Source organism: Podarcis erhardii (genome assembly GCF_964252035.2).
Source record: "Podarcis erhardii genome assembly, chromosome: 16".
In the NCBI taxonomy this organism is placed as follows: Eukaryota; Metazoa; Chordata; class Lepidosauria; order Squamata; family Lacertidae; genus Podarcis; species Podarcis erhardii.
Window position 1 is genome coordinate 12,019,814 of NC_138514.1, and position 22,008 is coordinate 12,041,821.

At 44.6% G+C, this 22,008-nt stretch overlaps 1 protein-coding gene across 2 annotated transcripts; it reads right to left on the reverse strand.

The window, feature by feature from the left end:
* Positions 1–452: 452 nt before the first annotated feature.
* On the reverse strand, positions 453–20,912 carry LOC309331483 (carboxypeptidase inhibitor SmCI-like). 2 transcript variants are annotated; one of them, XM_081843692.1, is made up of 8 exons: positions 14,068–14,097; positions 8,642–9,042; positions 6,812–6,991; positions 5,822–5,857; positions 4,326–4,502; positions 2,897–2,935; positions 1,842–2,021; positions 453–699 (listed from the first exon to the last, which is right to left on the reverse strand). In XM_081843692.1, exons 2-8 carry the CDS (start codon positions 8,817–8,819, stop codon positions 695–697), a joined length of 795 nt encoding a protein of 264 aa, XP_081699818.1. In that variant the 5' UTR covers positions 8,820–9,042; positions 14,068–14,097; the 3' UTR covers positions 453–694. The 2 variants fall into 2 exon arrangements, with proteins under 2 accessions (XP_081699818.1, XP_081699819.1); XM_081843693.1 differs by lacking the exons at positions 453–699; positions 1,842–2,021; positions 2,897–2,935; ... (2 more) ...; positions 6,812–6,991; positions 8,642–9,042 and adding exons at positions 12,073–12,207; positions 16,284–16,463; positions 17,748–17,786; ... (2 more) ...; positions 20,225–20,404; positions 20,725–20,912 and having other exon boundaries at positions 14,068–14,115.
* Between the last annotated feature and the right edge of the window lie 1,096 nt (positions 20,913–22,008).

The window sequence follows — 22,008 nt, forward strand, 5'->3', positions numbered from 1 at the left end:
CCTACCTGTCAAAGTGGTCCCTGGGGATTGGGGAAACATCTGGATCTGGCCTCCTGGCTAAATCCAATCCCTGATCTCTGTTGCCTGAGATGGAACAGGCAATGGTACCTACACCAAGGTCACATTATACTCAGGTTGTAAAGTAACTTGGCCAGGCTCAATATAATGAGGGAAAGTCATAGCCTAGAAGGTGAACGAAAGCATGTTTGGAGCCCCACACATGGTGTTCCATCAACCCATGGTTTCCATAGATCCCCTCATAGCAGCTCTTCCCACTGAACTAATCTGGACTCACCTCTCTCTTTGGAGGCAGACAGATAATGTATGAATTGGAACACTCCATATTAGAGTAAAACCTCTTTATGATTGGGAGTTGCTACCCTTCTTCAAATAACCATCACTTCTTATTCTCCCCACATTCACAAAAGGGATATGTGGACCTGAAGACAACAACAACAGCACTCAAGAAACACAGCCCACAGGGTGCAGAAGAACCTGTGAGTTTATTGGCAAGAGCGTGAGAATTTTTGGCAAAGACTGGTACAGCAGGATGAGCCATCTGCCTATACATAAAGGCATAGCTGAGAAAAAGAATGCCTCCTGGTTTCCTCTGCTGCCTTTGTTCCACTGGATTCAATGAGATGTTAGCGGGTGTGAAAATAGAACAGGCTGAGCTCTGCACAAGGACTCAAGGTCAACCTGAAGAAAGAAGTGAGAGGTATGAACAATTAAATGTGAAGGTGCAGCCGAGACCCGTTTCCACCACAAGGAATGTTTTGGGGGTATTTTTAGTTTGTGGAGACATTGAGTTACAGGAAGCATGAGATAAGTTTATAACATCATGCATGGCAGAATCGGTTGACTGGTGCAGGTAGCAGATTGACCAGAGAACAGGAGATTGACAGAAATCCCCCACTGCTGCCTCTATATGCTCTAAAAAGTATAAAATGCATTGGTGGGGTAAAGAAAGAGTGTGTGGTTTGAGATTTGGGGTTATATGACTTCCAATCCATTGAATGTTCTCCCACAGTTTTACTGCATTTTCCTATCATCTTCCCTACTTCAAAAGGTATGGTGTTGTTTTTTAAAGTTGGGGGAGATTTGTCAATTCTGCAAAACAATGACAGTCTAGAGTTGGCCCTTGATAGCGCCTCATGGATAAACTTGAGGGCATTTTTGGAAGGGATGCAACAGAGATGGTTCAGAGGTTCAGCCCCAAAAATGTAGAGGGCTGGTATGGCAACTGAACCACCAAATTGCCTTTGTATTAGTTAAAGCTGCATAAACACCATATATTTAAAGCACCTGGCCATCCCCGAATGAATCCTGGGAACTGTAATTTATTAAGGGCCCTTGTAATCAGAGCTCAGTGCAGGTTCGACTTCAGAACTCAGGATAATTGTGGGAGAAGTCATGAGCTTTAAATGTGCAGCCTAAGTCAAAAAAGAAAAATTGCCACCCACTGGTCACCTCATTTCATAGTAAACAGCAAAAAACAAACCCATCTGAATGTTCAGAAACCCTGTGGTGGCCCATGCCTACTCTTGATTTGCTGATTAAGTGAGTGGGTGGGACCAATAACCCAGGCAGCAAGCTCAGCCCAGAGGCTTCCTTTGCTGTCAGAGAACCAGTTCCTGAGTATTCCCACGTTGAATTCCCATGCATGGAGGAATGCCAGCCCACAATGGTGCCCACCAGAGAGGGTGAGGGGACTTCTCCCTCTCCTATGAAATGAGGATATTGAATTAATGCAGTTGGGACGCAATCATTGCATAAATAACATTCAGAAAATAATGAAAGTTCCTCTCTGGGAAACTTCTAAACATTTTCTGTGTCCTTACCATTGCCTGCACATGCCCAAAAGCATTCATATTCCTCATTGAAGTTATTTCTGTTCCCTGCACAGCCAGTGTAGTTGAATGGCTTGCAGGTTCTGCTCCTGTCATCGTAGTAAAAGCGACGAAAGGCACTGTGGCAGTGACCCATGTCTAGGGGTTGTTCGCAGTAATCAAGCAGAAACTCTGATATTGCAGGGGCAGAGAAGGACAGAAACAAGGTTCATATTTATTACTTGGTTCTTGGAAGGAAATAGAATTTTAAGGTGTCATACTTGTGGTCGCAACCAAGGGCACCAACTTGCCCCCATGTTGTGGGGCAGACCACTGGGCAGGGCTGTGTAGGCATCCCACCGCCACAATGCCGGCCCTCGCATACTGGGTGTTGGGGAGTGTGGAGTTGGGCCACCTCCTCCCTACATTGATGGGGAGATGGAGGAGGAGTGGAGCCACAGGATTTTGAGGGAGTTCAGCCCCCTCCTTGAAAAAAATGGCAGGGGTCTGAAGACCCCTCAGCCCCCACCACTTGGAACGCCTGGTTGCAACACCTGAGATTATCTCAGTGACAATTATGAAAACTCTGCCCTGGGATTCAACAGTCACATTGACAAGAGTGGAAATGTGGACAACAGATGAAAGAGACCAGTTGGGACTCGTTACATTTACTTTCGTTAAAAAAATAAGTTATAAATGCATTACTGTATAGCACTGTGAAAATTTATTGAAATTGGAACTCTATGAAATTTTCCATTGTGAGCTTTAAAATGGTCTCTTTTCATAGCATTTTCAGAGTGTTTTTTTATAGCTGTGTAGATGCAGTCAAGGACTTAGATAGGATGAGATTATGGTTTCTGAGATTCCTTAAGGAATATTTAGCATACTATCACAGAAAATTTGGTGCAGCCTTTCATAGAAAGTAACAGCTTCGTAGTATAGATATGGCAAAGGAGACCTGAAAAAACATACTGCAGAACTGAAGAAATGCAGTAGGAGTGGAAGGCAGAATTCATACAAAGGTCAGAAGGAGAATGCCATGGAGCCCTCCTTTACTCAGTTCTTACCTTTAAGTATGTCAGGATTTATCAGGTATTCAGGTATTTCTGTTATAAGGAGAAGGAGAACCATGTTAACCAAATGGCAGAGACTGGAGACCATTTTTATGCTGAAAGTTACAATCGCTACAGAGCAATCTAGAGCAACTCTAGTTAAGTTTCTGTTCTTGAAAAACGCTATGCTAAGGACTTACTGCAGTTCAGTTTAGGATCTATTAATGATCGGTAGGCTGTCTTGTCCTTTCCCATGAATATGCTCATAAATTAACATCCTCCCTTATCCATGTGCCAGTGGAGTTTAGGTGAAACGGAATCAGATTAGATACAGTAATTAGATACACCGGTGTGGCAGGAGAGGATGGCAAGTGTGGTCGGAAAATTCAAGGACAATAAAAGATACTTGTTTATAATTACTGCATTTTTCCATGTACAATACTATATTTACCCCCAAATTTTTTAAGTTTAAAATTGGGGATCACCTTATACACAGAACGTTGCAATTATTTACAGATATTTCTTATCAATAACAATTTTTGGTATGGCGCAAGCAAACCTTTATTTTGGAAGTGTGGCACAGAGCAATAAGTTTGAGAACCACTGTCCCAAGGGATACTCCCCCCTAAGGCTGCATCTACACAGTTATAAAAAAACATTGGGGGGGGCGAGTTTCAAAGCTCACACTGGGAAATATCATCGAGTTCAGATTTCAGCTCTACAGCAACATCTGGTGTCTCAGTGTTTTAACGCAATCATAATGTGGTGGTTTTTTTTTTTACAAATGTAGCTGAGTCCCTAGTCTGATATGTTTCAGATTGCCAGCACAGTTGAACTTCCATTCCTGAACGCCTCCACTATTGTACGTTTTGGCTCCTGAACACCGAAAAGTAAATGCTTCTGTTTTCAAACATTTTTCAGAACCTGAACGTGCAATGTGGCTTCCACTGAGTGCAAGAAGCTCTTGCAAACAATGGGAAGCTGTGCCTCAGTTTTCGAATGTTTCGGAAGCCAAATGGGCTTCCAGAACAGATTACATTCGAGAACCAAGCTGCCACTGTACAGAACCCTTTGTTCAGCCATGAATTCAGGTGACTTTTGTCACTGTTCTCAAATGATAACATTAAAAAAATAAAATTCTGCACCCTTTCCCTTTTTTTCCTTAGTGCTATACAAGATTTTCTTTCACTTTGAAGCCTGCACACTTTCCCTGCTCTAGCACCAAGTTTTCACACTCTAGCGTCAAATGTTGCATTTCTTCTGACTTTTTTCAAATCAGCAATGCTTACTCCCTTAATACCAACGCTACCGCACTCCCCCCATGTTTATAGGGCAATATGCTGCTGTAGCGGAGCTGCAATGTCACTAGAGCATGCATAAAGTTAAGCAAAAAGTGCAAGTTCTTCAGGTGGATTGAAAAAAAGACATACTTTTACCATCTTACCATACTTTTCACACTCCTCGTAGCATTCCCTGAAAGAATGGAAATTGTTCTCGTTGCTTCCACATCCACTAAATATGAACATGAAACATCTCTTCAACTTGACATTGTAATAATAGCGTAGCACACTAGATTGGCAATTTCCGAATGTAAATGGCCGTTTGCATTTTAGAGGTAGCTCTGGAGGAGGAGGAAACGGGGATGTGGAAAGCTCACACATATATAGTAGATGTAAACCCTATTTCAAAGTCCTGCAGTTCAAACTGCTGAGATTATCTGTTCCAAGTGGGCAATGACAGGAACCCTGGAGTGGCATGCAGGAATGTCAGGTGTTGAAAAAGACCCCACCCATTTCCCAGCCCCTTCGACCCCAAGATTCTGTATCGGGGTGCCAACTTGAATAAAACATCGGGGGAAGCCAAGGTAAGTCCTGCCCCCTACTGGATTCCTACCAATCCAAACGGAAAGCTACACTGCATGAAAAGCTAAGAGGCTTGGGGTTTTCCCCACATGCCCTCATAGCTGTAGGTTATGAGAAAGCTAGAGCAATAATCCGCCAACGAATTTGGGATGTGGAACTGCAATGCCACGTGAGCGAGATGAATAAACACCCGGTAACAAAAGATAATGGGAGAGGATTTACCCCAGCAAATTATTTGTCAAAATTACAAATACCCAAATACAGAAGGTCATTTACCCTCACTAGATTCAACATGCTGCCATCTGCCTTATTGCAGGGCAGATTCGAGGGTAAGCCATATGTGAAATAAGTCTGCCCCTGCGGCTTGATAGAGGTAGAAACTGTCTCTCATGTCTTGTTATGCTGCTGTTTCTACGGGGATATACACTCGGTATTTATCACTCCTGTTATACAAAAATCTCCAAATGGGTCCGAACTTCAATGTCTAAAACAAGAGGACAAGGTAGAGGACAAGGATCTAGAGATTACGCTAAGGGTGGCCAAATTCTGTGCAACTGCCATAAAACTTAGGGAACAAGATGTACTACCAAAATGATTAAGGTTTTAAATGACAATTTTAGGTTATATTTTAGTCATCAAGATTTAATATATATTTTTAACTGCCGCTATATCTGAATTGCCTCTGTTATACCCAAATGCAATTCAATGTATTCCTGTTGTGTTTTATGATTTTCCTGATATTGTAAGTGAGCCGGAACTGGTCTGTGACCGTAATAATAAAGTCCTGCCTCACATAATCAAAAGACTTGGTGCACAGAGACCATTTGAATGGAAATGCCCATCAATTTTGGGGGGCCTGGATCTCATGGTTTGCATATCCTATGTTCAGGATGTGTAAACCATGAAATGCCCTCGTAGGGTTCCCTTCTCTGCTCCCAGTCCCACAAAGTGGCAGGCTGAGGCAGTCTCTTCTCATCATCTTGCTGCTTATGTCCTGTCTCTTTTGACTCCCATATTTAGAGGCATCTCCCCCACTCCATTTCTGAATCGTGCTGCAAGCAGCCACAGGAACTCTTACCTTGTTTCCACCCAATTAGCCTGTGTACTTGAAGCACTGTGAAAAGAACAAGGTGAAGAATCTTACTGTACAACACATTTGATGTGAGTGTGAAACAGCTTAGATACAGAGTTTTACGGGGAAATGAAAAACGGACCATTGGACAGCTGATACAATTAGCTAGAAATTAATTCAGGAACTGCTCTTTCCCATCCGGTTCTTAATTAAACATTGTACTATCTCAGGCACAGGCAAACTCGCCCCTCCAGATATTTTGGGACTACAACTCCCACCATCCCTATGCCTGTACTATCTCCATTAAACGTTACTGTACGCTCTTTCCATCACCTTCCCAAAGTTGGGCAAGCATTAGGTAGGCTTTGGGAAGGATCTGGGAGGACTCTAGGACCCTGTCAGCAGAGCCCTCATGCCTCCTTCGCAAAGCAAGTTAGGCTTTGGGAAGGAGGTGGGTAAACGGCCTCTCAGCTCAGTTCACCATGTGCCGGGAAACTGGTCACACTGCTCTAAAAACACCTCTGCTGATGGCACAGCCAATAATCGAAGAAGTAGGTGGGCTTCAGCTTCCCCATCCGTAATCTAAAGTGTGCTGCTTTCACTTCTAATTGTTTTATTTATTTAGAGATTACTGTAAGAACTAAGGGCAGGAATGCTTACATCCCCCCCCCCCTTATTACAGGGTTAACACCTCCCTAGGCAGCTTACAAGAATTTTGGGGTCCCCACTGAAGTTGAATTTATGGGCCATGGGAGTCTGTAGGGGAAGGGTGTGGAAAGATGGAGTCACTATATGTTGCTGGACAACAACTCCTATTAACATCTTTTTAAAAAAAAAAAAAAAAGTGATGCAGCAGAACACCTCCAGCAGCAGAGAATCAATTCAGTACAACACTCCCTAGAAACACAGGGGCAACTTATAAAAAGATTTTCACTTCAAACATTTGGTTGTTTTTAAGGTTTAGGGGCAAGGAGGGGGTATTAAAATTGTCCTTACCAGACGGGTGACACTCAAAAACACATTGGTATAAATCTAGGAAGTTGTTTCCATTGCCTCCGCAACCACTGTAAATGAATTCCCTGCACATTTTGCTCTTAACATCATAGTAAAAATGTGTAAGGAAGGTCTTGCATTTTCCATAATCCGGAGTGAGTGTGCATTTTTTAGGTATAGTTCCTGGAGGAAGGATGGGAAGAGGAACAGCCACAGGTACCATATATGTTAGCTCATCTTATGAAGCACAGAAGATAATACCATTTGAAGACATTTGTTAACCCGACATCTGATATCTTCTCTACCAAGTAGCCAAAGATGGAGCCTACACATTGGGACCCAAGAGGCATACACATTAAAGAGCCCAATCTGGAGTCCAGTTGTAGAGTTCAGTGGTGGTTTTTCCCCATAGCCTTTAAGAAAACTGCAGCACTTAAGAATAATCAATTCAGTGAATGTCTGTGGGGTCACACTGACAACGAAGCTGCTGCACACACACACACACACACACACACACACACACACACCGAGGCACTAAAGGCAGCATGGAATGTGTTAGTTGCTGTCAAATGCAGTGTATCCATCATTCTCAAGTCAAATGTAGAATCAGCTGCGACTTTAAGCAAAGTTTGCTATTGTAATCCAAACTGAGATCATGAAATAATTTATATTTCCTGCCCCATGGGATGCTAGCCCAAGGGCTTTTTAGCCCTATTGATTTCATTTTCTTTTAGCGTTAAGAATGTCTCTCCAGAAGCCAAAGAATGTGATACCTGCCACATGCTTTCAAACTGGAGCTGGAAATTTTCCTAGAAAGGGCATTATCAGCTCATGTGATGTTGCCTGTGTAGACACTATCTGTGTAAAGCAAACTGTGTTCTTCAAAGAATCCTGGGAATAGTTTGTTTTGGGTGCTGTGAATTGTAGCTCTGTGGGCATTGTAGGCCTTGGAGTCCTACGTGCTTTAAATATATGGTGTAGAGGCAGCCATTGCCTCGGGGGGGGGGGGGAATATGAGTTCTCCAATGTCATGAATTGGGGGCATTTTTAAAATTATTTTTGTAAAGCATTGTTTCCTGAGACATTTCTGGATTTGTTCAACAGGAACTGTGCTTCCTAATCTCTAGGAGATGTTGCTTTTACCTTTAAGAAGTTATAGACTATAAAGAAGGAAATGGTTTAAAATCCCAGTGAACACTTCCTATTACTGTAGATTTATGTGTCAAGAGACTTCCAAACTTGAATTTATAAAACTGGATATGTAACAAAGAATGGTATGCCTCCCATTATCACCAGTTACAGGGCAGACTCAAACTATTATACCACTTTAAACATCCATGGCTTCCCCAAAGTACATTGGGAACTGTAAGTTTATTAGGGGTGATAAAACTTGTCAGGAGACCCCAAGTCCCTTCGCACAGCAACAATTCCCAAATTTGCCTGGGAAGAAGGCTTGTACATTGAGGAGAAGGGGGTCTCCGAACAACTCTCAGCCCATTGACCAAGTTACACTTCCAGGAATCTTTCGTACAAACCATGGCAGTTTAAAGGGGAATAATACTGCTTTAAAGGTAAAGCACAGATGGGACCCTATGTATTCATTAGGGTGAAAGTTTAGAGGCAAGGATACAGGCAGGCTGAACAAAAGGTGAAAAAGCAGAGCATTTCTCTGAGTCTCCCAGAGTCAATGGTGACTTACACATGCCAGAGAACTGTCGCCATGACGCCCAATGCCCAACCTGCCCAATCCCGTCCAATCTGCAGGGGATTCCTAACTTGCAGAGAGGCCTGGCATATTGCACACTTGATGCATAGAAGGGCCAGAAGGCTTACCTGCTGAATGGAAAAAACCCAGCACCTTAGAGCAAGGTGCCAATATCCCCATGATAATGACCAGGAGTGTAGTGCTATTGCACTGCATGTTGATGTGAATATTCAGTGCTGAGAGGAACCTCCTTATATAGTATTCAATAGTGATGTGGAGGGAGATAACCACCTGGACATTGAACATAATTTTTTAATAGGTAGGGACACTCGGAGGCACCTCTGCTCAGATCAAGGTAACCTCCTGCTTGCAAATGAGGACTGCTCTGAACTAGGGACATAGAGGAACTATCTATCAGGTCAATCAGCATAAACTTGGCATTGCCAGAAAGAGTTCTGTTTCCATTAGATGGTGATACAAACCCACTCTGCTGCCTCCTCCTTCTCTAGGCACCTGTACATCCTGGCACCTGATGACAAACAACAAGGGATTGTTGGGGGCAGCTAAAGTCATGCCTTCCGACATTGTTGGGTAGAATTCCTAAGGCATTTTGGGAGCAAGCACTCTTTTGTCACCTTGCCCTGCAATGCTTCATGTGGATGCCCTGTGCGCTGGGCATGCGTGCCTGGTTGAATGCAGAAACAGTGGGGCTTTGTGTACTTGCCTCATTCATAGTCCACGTCACTAGTGGCAAGGATGAAGAACCCCAGTCCTTTTTGTGGGGACACAGGTGAGGCCTGACATTTTGCCCAAGAGCAGGAAGGGAGATGATACCTCCCTGAATTACTGCTTGGACTAATTTGATCTGCTTGATTGGTTCAGTTACAGTGGTGCCCCGCAAAGACTCTCCTCCCTGAAAGAGAGGGAAGTGGTTGTGGGCGGGAGCCCGAGCACCGCCCAGCAGGGGGCATTTGCCCCCTGCCTCCAGCTCACCTGGCTGGCGCTCACGCCCCCCGGGTGGCCATCCAACCAGGTGCCACGGAGGGGGCGTGTCCAGCAGCCTTTTGCTGCAGCGCCAGCCTCTTCCTGGCCTCAGTCCTCGTCGTCCCGTTGCGAGTCATTTGGCGGGAGGCCATGGCACGACCCTCGGTGACAGCAGGAGGTGAGCCTATAGTTGGATCAGCATCAACAGGCTCCACCTACTGGTGAATAAACCCCACTTGTTTCGATCCAATGCCTAAGCCAATACCTTTTCATTGCTGTAATCAATAAAGTTGTGGCCTTTTCTAGCCCATTAACCTTATATCACGTGTCCTTGTGTCTTCATTTCACTCTTTGCGGGGTCGGGTCCTCGAACCACAAGACGAATGCCTCGCAAGACGAAAAACTCGCTAGATGAAAGGGTTTTCCATTTTTCGAGGCGCTTCGCAAGACGAATTTCCCTATGGGCTTGCGAGTCTTGCGAGTTTTTTCCCTTTCCCCCCTTTTTCTAAGCCGCTAAGCTGCTAATAGCCGCTTAACTGATAATAGCCGCTTAGCCGCTAAGCCGCTAATAGCCGCTAAGCCGCTAATAGGGGTGCTTCGCAAGACGAAAAAACCGCAAGACGAAGAGACTCGTGGAACGAATTAATTTCGTCTTGCAAGGCACCACTGTATTTGATTATGCAGATCCCCTGAGTTCTTATTGCTATATTTAAACAAATACAACCTTTTCCCATTACAGGGTGTGCTTTGAGTTTGCTTTGAGGGTGTGATGGCAAATGGTGTATTGGCATTTCAATGTGCAGAGAGGACAGATTAACTGCTTGTGTGATCTGCTTCTTCAGGGAGTGAAACCCAGTTGGGACGATGGTCCTGGGACCTTTGTCAAGGGGCAATGCTGAAGTCCCCTTCTTTACTTGAGTCTTTCCTTAGGCAGACTAAGTCCTTATCCACACTTCTTTCCCAGCTGCTTTCCTCTGGAGGAAACCACTCTTTAGCACTCAATAGGAGCAAACAGCGGGTGGTGCTGTGGGTTAAACCACAGAACTAGGGCTTGCCGATCAGAAGGTCAGTAGTTTGAATCCCCGCGATGGGGTGAGCTCCCATTGTTCAGTCCCAGCTCCTGCCAACCTAGCAGTTCGAAAGCATGTCAAAGTGCAAGTAGATAAATAGGTACGCTGTGGCAGGAAGGTAAACGGCGTTTCTGTGTACTGCTCTGGTTCGCCAGAAGCAGCTTAGTCATGCTGGCCACATGACCCGGAAGCTGTACGCCGGCTCCCTTGGCCAATAAAGCGAGATGAGCGCCGCAACCCCAGAGTCGTCTACGACTGGACCTAATGGTCAGGGGTCCCTTTACCTTTACCTAGGAGCAAACAGCAATTCAGGGTTTCTCCGGATTGACTTTTGCTCCAATTTAGCAGTAAAGAGAGGGTTTTCTCAGGGATAGGAGCAGAGCAAAGGGAAAATGGCTCAGACCCATTCTTTCTAGGCACAAGAGAAGCAGAAGTGTGTATGAGCCTTTAGCAAAACACTAATATATATGGAAACAGTTCTCAGTTTTACTACAGCGAAGTGATTTCTCTTTCCCTGAGAATATTTCTTGGCAAAGTTGACTTATGGTGGAGAAATCTTGGGACAGCTAGTCAATGGTAAGCTAGTCAATGGTAAGTCAATGGTAAGCTATTCAAAACAAAATTCTCAAAATACTACTTGGTTTATCCACCTCTGTTCTGGAGCTTTCCCTGTGAAAACCTGCTCTTTAAAGCTCAATCAGAGCAAATGTCAATCCACAGAAAGCCCAAATTAATGTTTGCTCCAATGCAGCACTAAAGAACAGGTTTTCAGGGCGAAAGCTCAGAGCAATTTACACATACCAAAAACCCCTGCTTAGGTACATAGCTTTTAAACACTGACCTTTGCCTGGAAAGAGCAAGGCAAAAATTAAGTGTGGATGATCCCTGGGACTATGCCAGTCCAGTTTTATAATTTTATGGCTTTGCTTATGTACTATTTTGAACTACTTAATATGGAGAATTTTGGAATTCTTGGGGACGGTTTTATGGAGCAGCTACAATCATATAGGGAGACTACTTGGTTAGCAAATTGTTAGTTTTTGAAATAATTCCCCAGGTTCTTACAAAGTGGACCCTAGATCAGATTCAAAGATATATAAGGAATTAGCTGGGAGATTTCTATCCCCAACAAAGCCCACACATACTGTGCTATCAACTCATAGTTTCCATCAATCCCCTCCTAGCAGCTCTTTTCATTTAACTAATCTGGACTCACCTCTCACATTGGAGGCAGATAGATGGTGTATTCCTCTGAACTCCATATTAAGATAAAACCTCTTTTTGACTGGCAGTTGCTACCCTGCTTCAAATAATCTTGCCCTGGTTTAAACGTTCATCGCTTCTTATTCTCCCCACATTCACACTAAGAATGTGTGGATTTTAAGACATTTGGGATGGTGATAATGATAATGATAATGATAATGATAATGATAATGATAATGATAATGATAATGATAATGATAATGATAATGATAATATTCAAGAAACAGAGCCTGCAGGATGAAGAAGAAGAACAGGTGAGTTTATTGACAAGCATGCAAGAATTAAGCCTTTAGATGAAGGCATAGTTTTTTGGGAATGCACATCCTGGCTTCCTCTGGTGCCGTTGTTCCATAGGACCCAATCAGATGGTAATGAATCTGAAAATAGAAGAGGCAAAGCCCTGCACAAAGACTCAATGTGAACTTGAAGAAAGAAAAGGTAAAGGTAAAGGGACGCCTGACCATTAGGTCCAGTCGTGGCTGACTCTGGGGTTGTAGCACTCATCTCGCTTTACTGGCCGAGGGAGCCGGCGTACAGCTTCCAGGTCATGTGGCCAGCATGACTAAGCCGCTTCTGGTGAACCAGAGCAGCACACGGAAACACTGTTTACCTTCCCGCTGGAGCGGTACCTATTTATCTACTTGCACTTTGACGTGCTTTCGAACTGCTAGGTTGGCAGGAGCAGGGACCGAGCAACGGGAGCTCACCCCGTCGCAGGGATTCGAACCGCTGACCTTCCGATCGGCAAGTCCTAGGCTCTGTGGTTTAACCCACAGCGCCACCCGCGTCCCAAAGAAGAGGTAGGTAGGAACAATTAAATCAATCAATCAATTCCTTTATTCGACCGATAGTCAGAGATAAAACACAATACAGAATTATAAACTAAAACATCATAGGGGTACATAAATAAGGTAGGACCACAGTACTAAACCTCTCACAGATAACCCACATCAAAGCATTCAGTTATACGTTTCCAGGAAAAGGAATTTAGCCACTGACAAAGTTGTTTTCCCAGAAGACTTATTTAGCAGATATGCTGTCTGCTTTCCTCTTTGTCGGGGACTGAGCTGGGGTAAGTATGGAGTTATAAGATACTGTCTTAAATCGTTGTAGAAGGGACAGCTCAGTAAAATATGCTCTGTGGATTCTACCTCACCCAACGCACAATGGCATAATCTCTGGTCATATGGGACTCCTCCATATCTTCCCTTCAGAACCGCCGAGTCAAGAACATTCAGCCTAGCCGCAGTAAATAGTCTGCGGTATTCCACGTAGTGGATATCCGCCAGGTAGCGAGCTGGAGCAGCCCGATACATCTGCTCCCCCAGAAACAACCCAGGTTTCACACGGGCTATGCCCTCCTGTCTGGCAATATCCCTTAATCTTTGGGCGATCACCGCCTTTGCGTGGCTATACGTCATGGACTCTATATAAAGGGAGGACAACCCGCACTTCTGCACTTCCTCCACTATCTCCCCTTCCCATGGAGATTTAAAGTTATCCCTCAGAATCAAGGGGGCCAAACCCACCGGTCTGAAACAGAGCTTGAGCCATAGCCATAACTTCGCTTTCAGGGCCACATACCTAAAGGCTTGACAACCGGTTTCCAATCTCATGATCGCACCTGCCGTGGAGGGGGGGATCCTGAGTATGGCCCTGAGGAATTGGGTTTGAATAGATTCCAGTTTTTCAGAGTCCCTACGTGAGCCCAAGGCAATGCCCACCAGCAGAAGAGGGAGGACTTTCATTTTAAAGAGTCGCAAGGCAACTTTGACTGTGCCTGTTTCTTGGAGTACAGGGTTCTAATCACCAAGGCTGCTTTCGATGCGTTCGAGGCTATGTATTCTCTGTGCGCCAAGAAGGACCTATTTGATCTTACAACCTGACCCAGGTATTTGAAGCAACTGACCTGCTCTAAAGGAATACCATTAATTGACCATAAATTAGGTTTCAGTCGAGCAGCAAAGGCCATTATTTTGGTCTTGGCATAATTTAGTTAAATGTGGCGGTGCAGCTGAGACCTATTTCCACCAAGATGAAACTATACTTTGGGGGGCTGTTTAGCTTGCGGGGATGCTGAGTCAGGGGGCGCATGATACAAGTTTATAAAATTAGGCATGGTGGAAAGAAAAGGGGGCGGATGTCACATACACAAGCCACCCACTATTTCTCCTCCTACTTCTCCAATTCAAGGCAGGGGGTGGGGGAGCAAAACGAGATTATAGAAAAGGACTCACTGTTGCTTGCTTGCTGACTCTCCCTCTAGCAAGGTCAGATATCAGATGCTAAACGAAAGAAAGGAAAAGTTCCTTAAGGTCAGGAAATACTCTCTGTTGCTCCCCTGCTTGTCTTTGAGGAGATTTGTCATTCAGCAACACAGCTCTGAGCACGCTCACAACCAATGAGGTACAGCCACAAACACACAGAGGGATGCTGTGGCAACTGAACCACCAAATCACCTTTGGATTAGTTAAAGCTACGTCATATATTTAAAGCACAAGGCTTCCTCTAATGAATCCTGGGGACTGTAGTTTATTAAGGGCCCTTGGAAATTAGAGCTCTCTGAGGGTTCACCCTTCACTACCCAGGAGTTTTGGGTGGGGAGGTGAGGAGTCATGATGTATAGCATGTGCACAGCATAAGTCAAAAAATAAAGACTGCCACCCTATGGTCACCTCACTTCAAAGAAGAAGAAGAAGAAGAAGAAATCTGAATGTTCACGCAACCTCAATTAAGTGTATTTGCTCCTCAATTAAGGCCATAGATTTACAGGTACATGTATGCGGCTACTTGAAATTTCTAGCTAGCATAACCACTCAAGACTGTAATAATAATATAATAATAATAATTTATTATTTATACCCCGCCCATCTGGCTACCCCAGCCACTATGGGCAGCTTCCAATCAAGTGTTAAAAACAATACAGCATTAAATATTAAAAACTTCCCTAAACAGGGCTGCCTTCAGATGTCTTTTAAAGATAAGATAGCTACTTATTTCCTTCACATCTGAAGGGAGGGCGTTCCACAGGGCGGGCGCCACTACCGAGAAGGCCCTCTGTCTGGTTCCCTGTAACCTCACTTCTCACGAGGGAACCGCCAGAAGGCCATCGGAGCTGGATCTCAGTGTCCGGGCTGAACGATGAGGGTAGAGACACTCCTTCAGGTATACAGGACCTTGTGTGGAATGCACTGATATGAGTGCCACGGATCACTATGGAATTGTACATTACCAACGTGTGACATGCCTTGGCACATCACCAGGTCATTCTACTAATCTTTGTGGGGAGATGGGTGGCGCTATGGTCTAAACCACTGAGCCTCTTGGGCTTGCTGATTGGAGAGCTGGTGGTTCGAGCCCACATGATGGGGTGCACTCCCATTGCTCTGTCTCAGCTTATGCCAACCTAGCAGTTTGAAAGCATGCCAGCGCAAGGAGATAAATAGATACTACTGAAGCAGAAACGTAAATGGCATTTCCATGTGCTCTGGCACTCATCACAGTCTTCCATGCATCAGAAGTGGTTTAGTCATGCTGGCCACATGACCCAGAAAGCTGTTGGTGTGCAAAGGCCAGCTCCCTCAGCCTGAAAAGTGAGATGAGCACCATACCCCATAGTCACCTTTGACTGGAGTTAACCGTTCAGGGGTCCTTTACCTTTTTACTAATTTTCAGAAACTTTTCAAAACTTGATTATTCATTACAATTCTGGGCAGACAGATTCTTTTGTCATATTGGCCAAGAGGAACAGTGCTCATCTAGCTTTCTGGTGAAATAGTAAAGGTAAAGGGACTCCTGACCGTTAGGTCCAGTCGCAGACGACTCTGGGGTTGCGGCACTCATCTCACTTTATTGGCTGAGGGAGCTGGTGTACAGCTTCCGGGTCATGTGGCCAGCATGACTAAGCCACTTCTGGCGAACCAGAGCAGTGCACAGAAACGTTGTTTACCTTCCCACCGGAGTGGTACCTATTTATCTACTTGCACTTTGATGTGCTTTCGAACTGCTAGGTTGGCAGGAACAGGGACCGAACAACGGGAGCTCAGCCTGTCATGGAGACTTGAACCACCGATCTGATCAGCAAGCCCTAGGCTCTGTGGTTTAACCCACAGCGCCACCCACGTCCCTAGTAGCTGAAACAGTAGGTGAAAGAGTAGCTTGCAGCAAAAAGATACCATCTTTCTTGCAACTGCCAACCATTTTGTGGGTTGTTGTTGTTGCTTTTCCTTCCTCCACCACCAGATCCTTTGACATTTTTTCAATAAAATGCATCAAACAGAATGCACCTTTCACTACCTTAATCCACAACTCAAAGGCTATTCCAAGAAACAGAGCTTCTCCCTCTCCTATGAAATGAGGGTGTTGAATTGATGCAGTTGGAACACAATCCTTGCATAAATAACATTCAGAGAATAATGAAAGTTCTAAGTTCTAAACATTTCTGTGCCCTTACCATCGGCTGCACATGCCCAAAGGCATTCATTTTCTGTCTCAAAGTTATTCCTGTTCCCTGCACAGCCACCGTAGTTGAACGGCTTACAGGTCCTGCTACTGTAATCGTAGTAAAAGCGAGGTAAGTCCTTGTTGCAGCCTCCCACGTCTAGGGGTTGGTCACAATAATCACGCAGAAAGTCTGATATTGCAGGGGGGAGAGAAGGACAAAAACAAGGTTCACATCTGTTACTTCATTTCTTGAAGAAAACAGAATTTGAAGGTTTCGTGCTTGTGGTTGCAACACCTGAGATGATCTCGGTGACAATTAGGAGAACTCTCCCCTGGGATCCAACAGCCATGTTGACAAGAGTGGGAAAAGCACAGATGAAAGAGACCAGTTGGACTTAAGTAAGATGAGGTGATGCCTTCTGAGATGCCTCTAGGTAGATTTAGCATACTATCACAGAAAACGTACCAACAGCCTTTGATTTGGTGCAGCCAAGCTTCATAGAAAGAGACATGTCAAGATGTGAAATGAGAGTCTTGGGTTTCCTGCCTGTCCTTAATGCATTCTGAGGCAGTGTGGAGAGTGGGCCGGTGCCTCACATCCCACCCTCTTTTCTTCAGGGACCTCCTTTCCCCTTCCATGCCCACCTTCTATGGTATAAGTAAGGGGAGTCTTGCTTGCTATGGCAGGTGAGGAAGCATGGTGGGCAAGGAGATCAGTAGAAGGACATAGCAATAGCAATAGGGGCAGTAGGCTGCATACTCATACACGGCTTCAGATACTCTGTCAATAAATAGGCCCTTGAACCTAAGAGGAGAGAGGGAAGTAGGGGGTGTCCTAAGCTTCTTGGGCTGAGAGACCAATATGTAGTTTGGAGAAGAAAAAAGTGAAAACTTTTGGCTGAGAACTTTGAATTCAGAACTGAATGACACATGCAGAAGACAACTGTCCTCTCGGGACATTATCTTGTCCCTCCCCAATCCATAAGTTGCGTGGCGAGTTCCTACCCTCCCCCAGTGGAAATAAAGACACATGACACAATTAAGTAAGGTTAATGGGAGCAATTGGAGGCGGCAAAAGAGGCAGATCCCTGGCCGCCCCTGCGTTAAATTGGGCAGGCCACACACCCCGAGCCAGCTGATTGGCTGTCCAGGGGATGACGCGGCCGGGGATTCCCTCAATTGCGTGGAGGCTGAGAGCTGAGAATTGTAGTCCCAAAACAGCTGGAGGGCCGAGTTTGGCCATCACTGGCTTAGGGGCTGCAACGGATTCTTCTGGCCAGATCCCATGATGTATTGGGAGGAAACAAGCCCTTGGATCCTGGTGAAAACTGCTAAGAAGTAAAGACACAGTGAAGGAGGCCTTAAGGAACAGGCTGCATCAGAACTAAAGAAAGCCAGCAGGAGTGGAAGGCAAAATGCATATGAGAGTCAGAAGGAAAATGCTATGGAACTTTTACCTTTACTTGGCCCTTACCTTCAAGCTTGTCAGGATTTATCAGATGTTCGGGTGTTTCTGTTATGAGGAGAAGGAGAACCATGAGAGACCTTTTTCAGGCTGCAATTGCTCCTGAGCAATCTGGACTAACTCTTCACCCCAATTGTTTCTCCATTTGATCCTTTTGCATGGCTCTGTATGTTTTGTCGTATTTTCTGCAATGCATCTTGCCATTGTTTTTATTGATTGTAACTTAGTCATTCTTTGCCATCTATTTTGTTGTTTCTTCAGCTTGTAAATTGCCTTGTGTTTAGTGACGCAGAAACATAATATACAAATTAGAAGTGAAATGAAATGGATGTTAGTATCCTGGAGCTCAGCTTGGGACCCAAAAAGCTGCCTTGCCCTTTCCCATTAATCTCCATGTGCCAGTGGTGGAGCAGAATCAGATTAGATAGAGTACCTGGCACATATTCTTATATGTTTCAGATGCCAGTACAAAACCCTTTGTTCAGCCAGGTGTTCAGGTGTCTTTTGTCAGTTTTCAAATTAGAACATTAAAAAACAACAACAACTTTTCTTTTCTTAATGCTGGACTCAAATTTTTCCCCTTTGAAGATAGCACTCTTTTTCTGCTCTAGCATCAAGCTTCCCCACTCTTGCATCAAACGCTGCATCTCTGCTGATTTTCTAAATCAGAGAACTAATTTCCCCAACATGCTAACCTCTTAATACCAAAGCTCTCCCCCCCCCCCGGCATGTCTATAGGGCAATATGATGCTGTAGTGGAGCTGCAATGCCACTAGAGCAGGCTTCCTCAAACTCGGCCCTCCAGATGTTTTGAGACTACAACTCCCATCATGCCAAGCTAACAGAACCAGTGGTCAGGGATGATGGGGATTGTAGTCCCAAAACATCTGGAGGGCCGAGTTTGGCCACCACTGCTTTAGATATTTGTGGGCTAAGGCTTTATGCACTAATGCAGGCTTCCTCAACCTCAGCCCTCCAGATGTTTTGAGACTACAATTTCCACCTTGACCACTGGTCCTGCTAGCTTGGGATCATGGGAGTTGTAAGCCAAAAACATCTGTAGGGCCGAGATTGAGGAAGCTTGCACTAGAGCATGCATAAAGTTAAGCAAAAAGTGCAAGTTCTTCGGGTTGATTGGGAAAAAAGATTAAAAGTGCTCATTCTTACCATACTTTTCACACTCCTCGTAGCATTCCCTGAAAGAATCAAAATTGTTCCCATTGCTTCCACATCCACTATATATGAACACGAAACATCTCTTTCTCCCAGCATCGTAATAATAGCGCCGCTTACTTGCTTTGCAGTCTCCTAATATTAATGGCTGTTTGCATTTCGGAGGTGGGCCTGGAGGAGAAAAGCAGTATGTGGAAAGCTCACACATACCGCATTAGCCTGAATATAAGCCTCACTTTTTTCCTGACCGTGAAAAGTTAAAGTGCGGCTTAAATTCATGACATTACAAAAACTGGCTTTTACTATATCGCTGTGGAAAGAAGATATATGGTAAAACAGAACGGGTGTGAGTGCCTATATATAGGCAGTGGCTTATATTCGGGTTTTGTCTTTTTTACACCACCCCCCCCCCCGACTTTTAAAGGTGCTGCTTATATTCGGACCAATACAGTATATAAGCTCATCTATGACTTGCCGATCAGAAGGTCGGCGGTTCGAATCCCCGTGACAGGGTGAGCTCCTGTTGTTTGGTCCGTGCTCCCGCCAACCTAGCAGTTCAAAAGCACGTCAAAGTGCAAATAGATAAATAGGTAAAGGTAAACGGCATTTCCGTGCACTGCTCTGGTTCGCCAGAAGTGGCTTAGTCATGACCCAGAAGCTGTACGCCGGCTCCCTCGGCCAATAAAGCGAGATCAGCGCCGCAACCCCAGAGTCAGCCACGACTGGACTTAATGGTCAGGGGTCCCCTTACCTTTTACCATAGTAGATGTAAATCCTATTTCAAAGCCCTGCATCTATGATTCAAACTGCTGAGATTATCTCTTCCAAGTGGCCAATGACAGGAACCCTGGAGTGGTATGCAGTAGTGTCCGGTGTTGAAGAAGACCCCTCCAACAGAAGTAATTTCAATTAAAAGGATAAATATGGAAGGGAAATGGCCGACATATAGAGATCTGCTCCCTAGTCCCACAGAATAAAGTAGCAGGCTGAAGCAGTCCCTGCTCATCATCTTGCAGCTAATGTCCTGTCTTTGACTGGCTTGCCTATCATATTGACAGGCTCCCCCACCCACCCACCTCCAACTCAATTTTTGAATCACACGGCAGACAACCATAACAACTCTTACCTTGTATATCTGTTGTTGACCTGAACGTTAGAAGTGCTATGAAAAGGGCAAGAAGACAAATCTTACACGTTTGATGTGAGTGTGAAACCACATTAATACAGAAGGCAACTTTTCAACAGATTTTCGCTTCAAACATTTGGTTGTTTTAAAGGTGTAAGGAAGGGGGGGGGGAATTAATTGTCCTTACCAAACTGTTGACACTTCAAAACACATTGGTAATAATATTCGAAGTTGTTTCCATTGCCTCCGCAACCACTGTAAATGAATTTCATACACATGTTGCTCTTGACATCATAGTAAAAATGTGGAAGGGATAAACTGCATTTTCCATACTTTGGAGTGAGTGCACATTTTCTAGGCATAGTTTCTGGAGGAAGGACGAGAAGAGGAAATGTCACAAGTACAATATATGTCATCTCATCCTTTGAAACACAGGACATAATACCATTTGAAGACATTTGTGAACCTTACACCTGATATCATCTCTACCAAAGATGCAAGCTCCACAATGAGACCCTACAAAGAGTCCCATGGTGGTTTCATAAGAAAACTGGATCCATGTGCTTTTTATATCTGGTGTGGAGGGAGTCATTGTTTGCAATAGTATAGTAAAAATACATAAATGGGTCCTTACAGAGAGGCTTGGCATACTGCACACTTAATGCTTTTAAGGACCAGAATTCTTACCTTCTGAACGGGGAAAGAAATACTTTGCCTTATGGCAAGGTGCCAATAATCCCATGATGAGGACCAGGAATGCCGTGTTATTGCACTTCATGGTGGCTGCTGGATGTGAATGCTCAGTGCTGAGAGGAGCCACTTTATATAGTATTCAATAGTGATGTGGAGGGGGGTAATCATTTGAGCACTAAATACAATTTTCTAATAGGTAGGGACACTCTGAAGCACCTCTGCTTCGATCAAGGAAATGTCCTGTTCTTGAATGAGGACTGTTCTGAAATAGGCACATGGAGGAACTATCAGGTCAAGCAGGAATAACCTTGGCAAAGCCAGAAAGAGTTCTGTAGATGGTGATACAAACCCACTCTGCTGCCTCCTCCTTCTCTAGGCATCTGTACAGACTGATACCTGATGACAGACAACAGTGAAAGTCATACTCTCCAGCATTCTTGGGACCCAAATCAGGGCACTTCTTTTTTTGGCTGAGCTTTCTCACACACACAAGATTGCAAGACTTGTGGCTTTCATTCCAGCGCTCTAGTGCCACCCAGCTGACTCATGCCAGGCTGAGTGTCTTTTGGTCCAGCATTCTGTCTTGAGGACTCGTTCCAGAGTGCTGGACCAAAACTCAAGGCATTCCATGATCCAATCAGAAGCCAAGATTGGCTTCTGTGATTCCAAGATTAAAACAGGACAGTTGAGGTGTATGGGTGAGGGCATCCCTGCAAATAAACCATTGGGATCCTCAGTATGCACTCCTGGTTGTTCCCAGGGCCACTGCGAAAAAAGGCCACAGTGAAAAAAGATTTTTCAGGGTCCCCAGTAAGGGCAGACTGGCGAGAAACGGGATTTGTATTTATGTTCAAAAAATAAAATAATATGCCCTGCCTGGTATACAAATGAAACATGGACTAGGAAATCCACAAATAATTAACGACACTACTGAGAAACACAAAAACATATGTAACATAGTCAGCCCCTGGGCTGTGTGATCAGCTGCTTCAAAAACCTCACAAATGTCCTGTACTCAACACAAGAAAACTAGCCAGGTGAGCTATTCTGGAACCATCTTATACTTAAGGAAGGGATGTGGGTGGGAAAAGGAACAGAGTACAATTGGTTTATCCACAGCAAAGCACAATCCAACCCCACTGGCTATTATTGGGGTACTGGGAGATCTCTCAGGCTGTATCTCTAGAGGAGTGGCTGGCAAAACAGGACCGGTTTCTACAGGTTTGAACTTCTCTTGTTAACTCTCTGCGTACTCTATGGCAGGATCTTGGATTCTGC

What these genes read in the sequence shown, in the direction of transcription:
- LOC309331483 (XM_081843692.1), bottom strand. Translation starts at nt 8,819, where the DNA reads ATGTTCAATGTCCAGGTGGTTATCTCCCTCCACATCACTATTGAATAC. An exon ending in GGGTTTTTTCCATTCAGCAG is followed by an intron (nt 6,992 to 8,641) that starts GTAAGCCTTCTG and finishes TCCTTCCTCCAG; the next exon opens with GAACTATACCTAAAAAATGC. An exon ending in AAATCCTGACATACTTAAAG is followed by an intron (nt 2,022 to 2,896) that starts GTAAGAACTGAG and finishes CTGCAATATCAG; the next exon opens with AGTTTCTGCTTGATTACTGC.